This window comes from Pygoscelis adeliae, unplaced genomic scaffold (genome assembly GCF_000699105.1).
Source record: "Pygoscelis adeliae isolate BGI_AS28 unplaced genomic scaffold, ASM69910v1 Scaffold103, whole genome shotgun sequence".
Taxonomy (NCBI): domain Eukaryota; kingdom Metazoa; phylum Chordata; class Aves; order Sphenisciformes; family Spheniscidae; genus Pygoscelis; species Pygoscelis adeliae.
In genome coordinates, this window is record NW_008824723.1 from 4,790,537 (window position 1) to 4,794,968 (window position 4,432).

A 4,432-nucleotide genomic window follows, 5' to 3' on the forward strand; every position below is an offset into this window, starting at 1 on the left:
GCACAATGGCTTCCAGCTCCTCCTGCTTGCCGCCCATGCTGCGTGCATTGGTGTAGATGCACTTGAGCTGGGCTATCGATTTCGCCCCCGGCATCGGCATGCCACCCCTGCCGAAAACACCCCAAACTGTTCCTACTCTCCTCCTATACCTGTTCCTACTTTCACTACCTCCTTCCTAATTCCTTTGGTATCGTATGTTTAACAGTGCTGTAGTTTTTTAGGTTTTTTTGTTATAATTTTAAGACATGTCATTACAATTGTAACTGTAACCTAATCCTCTGTGAGAGGTGTCTTCAAGTGTTCGAATATTGTTGGCTGAAAAATCCGAAAACTGCATCATGGTAGCCAGAGCCTTGACTAGCCTTCATCTAGTCTACTTGATCATGCGTAGGCAGTCTTATTTGTGTGCAAGTGTAGGAACATTGTGTGTGCTGTATACTAAGTACTGTACTCAGACCTGATGTGGCCCCAACTCTTATGAACTTCCACACAGGGAGAGATTGTTGTAAATGCAACACTCTTAAAGCAGATTTCTTTACTTTGGTTGAATTCTCTGCACTACTCCAGAATTCCTCCTCTTTGTCAGCCGTGCCATGACAGCACACAGTTGGCCGCGGCAGGTCTCTTGGCTACAGCTTAGGCAGTGCTTCACTCGAGCTGTACTCTCTTCTGAAGGACAGAGCGGCACAGATGTATGTTAACTCTTTTCTTCGTAAATCACTTTCCAAACCACCTCTTAGCCATTTCATGGCAACCCTTATCCTCATCTCTTTTGATATACTCTTCCTTCTGCTCTACTTACCTCCCATCGTTCTCATTTCTTATTTTGAGTTAGTAAGTCCTCTCCGAAGCATTGATGCGATAACAGAATGTGTCTTAGTGACATCTGAGTATTTAATATTTTATGTATTTAAGTGGATTTTTTTTTCCAAAATGTGGCCTGACTACTGATACATAGCTATACAAGGCCCAACAAAAGGCATACTGATCTTGTTGGTCCATAGGCACCCCAATAATACCCACAGTTAATGGCAGATTACAGAAGAGCCCACACCTGTCCAGTGCATCAGTAGGATAACCTCTTCCTTCTTGGCCACAGTAGCAACCGTAAGACTCAAATTCCTCTGGGCATCGCTCAGTTAAACAGAACAGCATTTCTCCTAGCTGGGGCAGCTCCCTCTTCACTCTTCCATTTCCTGTCTCTTGCAGAAAGGTTAATCGCTCACATACTATAAAGCAAAAAATATTATTTGACACATCATGTTTTCACTGGTTGGGGGCTCTCTCATGTTGACAGAAGTATTTTCAGAACTATCAGAAACTTGTAAAGACAACATTTTACTGTTTCTAAATCATTGCTTCAGTCCATGAACTATGGCGCTTAGAATACTACTGAGCAAACAGCAGAAGTGGGGGGGAAATATTTAAGGGGAAGAGAGCTCCCTAGGAAGATGTAAATTACAAATCATATTGGATTGCAATGAGAGTACGTTGGAATCCTTTGTAATTCTTCATAGTTAAATTTTTCTTCTAGAATATTCAAACCTATCTGAGTATTCAGTAGCTTCTGTCTTGGCTAATTCAGAAAATAGAGTCCTAACCTCTTGTGCTTGCACAGTGATAGCTGGGCAATGACTATGCTGTGCTGCAAGAAACAATAACTTTTTCTTTTCATTTGAAATACCTTCCACCTAGTATTAAAGATCTACTAGGACTAAGATGTACATGGTTCCTTCATGGTATGCTTACAAAAATTGTCCCGATAAAGCTTGGCTACCGTCACAGAGCAATCCGTAATAAGGTTGCTTTCCCAAAGGAAAGATTCTGGATTTTCACTTCAAAGAAAATTGTTTCCTGATATTACAAACCAGGGAAGACCATCTTGGATTATCACATTCACGCTTTTTAACTGTCATTCAATTAGAGCTATGATGCCTCTATCCCAAATGCAGGAGCAATCTGTCATAATGGTTACTGTGCTGCCAAGGTCTTGGCATGTCCATGTCCCAATCGTAATGCCTCTGTGGCTTCACCCACTTAGGAAGAACTGATATTGTGGGAATTATCCCTAAGATTTGAGAGCAGAGTGTGTTCCATGTCAGGAAAAATGATGTCAAGGGGGCCTTTTTTGGGACCTTGCCAGGGAAAGGACTTGAAGGAGCTGATGGTTGGACTGGGGGAGAGAGAGGGCGGGCTTCTGTTCCCTATGCATCCTCCTTGCTCCCACCTTCCCTTCTGCAGCTCTAGACTGACTCTCCCTGCTTCTTCCAGGGACAACCCTGGATTACTTCCCCCAGTAAAAAATTCTGCCCATGTGCCTGCTTGGGTCTTTGCTCACTCATGTTAATTCACCAAGAACAAACCCCAGGTTCATGCACTCACGTACACTCTCTAAAAGCTGATATTTTACGATCAAATTTTCCAGTTTGACAGAAGGCTGGGTTGATTCTTCATTTCTGCTTTGTTCCAGCCCTGGGACTGCTTCTCTCCATTGGGAAGCCTTACAAGATGGATGGGACAGTCCATGAGTGTGGATTTACAGCAGAGACAGGTCTGAAATGTCTTGGGATCAATGTGAAATCTGGGCAGGAGTTGGAACAGAATCAGAAATGGTGAGAAAAAGGCTGACTCTGGCAAGACTTTGGCAAGAGGTCGGAGTGAGGAGCAGGGGAAGTTCCTTCTATTGCATCTGCTGCTTGTAAAATAAAGTAACTCAAAGACGTGATTAAATTACTGCCTAAAAACAAAAGCAAGGGGAAACATTCACTGAGCTCATTTTAGATCTTGTACGGTACGAAAAGTGTACTTAAAACCTAATCATAAATAGTGTTTGTAAGTGTTAATGATAGCACATTGGTGGAAGAGGTTAAACTGTTGGAAGATTTTCCAGGTGACTACATCTCCTGTTCTTATAAATACCAATACATACGTGCTTGACTAACTGGTTTAGAATAACTATAATCTTTATATGTAATATACACCTACCTTTTAATATCGAGGTAGTTGAATATTTCATTAGCTAAAACTGGGAAAAAACTCTTCATTTACCTTTTCCTGCAGGTTCATTGGGACCCTTATCAGACAGTACCAGATCCAGAGCTATTCCAGAGGAAGCTGTGCTGTGGCCACCCCTTGCAGGGCTTGTCTCTGCAGATGACATATGCATAGATTAGACTTGCAAAGGTAGAATAAACTCTTCTTTCAGTGATGTGTCCAAAAGTGCATATTCTGAACCATAATCAGTTGGCAGTCTTCTAACATTTGCTTAATTCATAGTTGGAAGACTGTTCATTAATGGTTAGTTAAGCTTTCCTATCAGTGTTTGACAGTGAACTGCCCTTTCCAGTGCAGTCAGTGTTGTGCACACTGTATTCTATGTAATCTATCCAGATTTAAGGAGAAAATAGTGTTATTCTACATATCTATGAGAAACGCTGAAACCTCAGACAACTGTGGACAGGAATATGGGAGTGCTGTAAGTTAGAATAGGTGTAATTCAGTTTTTACTTGCCTTTTTCCTTTGTCCTTGCAGATGTGCCTGCAGGAATCTTCTCAGTGGGGACAATTTTGACTTGCATTGAGTTGGTATCTCCTGGGAAGGAGGCTGGGGAGGTGGTTCTCTCTTCCACTGGGACCACAGCTTCCATAAATCCATCCTCTTCTGAATAAGCAGAAAGAGGAAAGCGGAAGAAGACATGGAGCAATAAACAGCAAGATTTTCTGCCCCATCCCTGGAAACATTCCAGGTCAGGTTGGAGTGGGCTCTGAGCAGCCTGATCTAGTTGAAGATGTCCCTGCCCACGGCAGGGGGGTTGGACTAGATAACCCATAGAGGTCACTTCCAACCCAAACTATTCTATGAGTCTATGATTCTATGATTTTCATTTTAGATAGCAGTTCAGAATAATATCCTCAGGCAGAACTCGTGTGAACTGATGGTCGTAGAGAAAAAAAAACTCAAAATGAAGATTGGAAAGGCAAAGAGTACCCACATTGGTCACTTCTTCACATTTCTTGCTTTTCAGAAAACAAGGTGCTGGTTAAATAGGACCAGTATAACTACTGATTTTTTTTTTATTTTATTTTATATGTTGCATACTGAGGTAAAGAGTTGTGCCAGTTGCTGAAAATCATATGGGTTACTGATCAGTCAGCCATACTGAGAGATAAAGTGCGGGTGAGATGTCATTTTCTGAGTAATTTGCTAAAAAAAAAAAAGTGTCCATTCACATGAGGGTACCAAAACTGATAGCAACATTAGGGAAGGTAGAAGATTATTTGACTGATGCAGAGCTGGGCAACGGAAGGATTTACTTCATTGTAACCACAAGCCAATATTAAGTGGAAAATAAGTTGAGGATGAATAGAAACATAATTTTAAGGAGATTCTTTATCCTAAAAATTAAATTGGTATTTATTTTTAGATTATCTG

General features: G+C 41.4%; 1 protein-coding gene across 1 annotated transcript in view; it reads right to left on the minus strand.

Moving 5' to 3' along the window:
- Nucleotides 1-4,432, minus strand: part of OC90 (otoconin 90) — a 24,732-nt gene that overhangs the window by 3,925 nt on the left and 16,375 nt on the right. Inside the window, exons 10-12 of the mRNA XM_009323360.1 lie at nt 3,512-3,661; nt 3,049-3,147; nt 1,055-1,229 (exon numbers count right to left, since the gene is read on the minus strand). Coding sequence (XP_009321635.1) covers nt 1,055-1,229; nt 3,049-3,147; nt 3,512-3,661 — 424 coding nt within the window. The remainder of the gene's footprint in view (nt 1-1,054; nt 1,230-3,048; nt 3,148-3,511; nt 3,662-4,432) is intronic.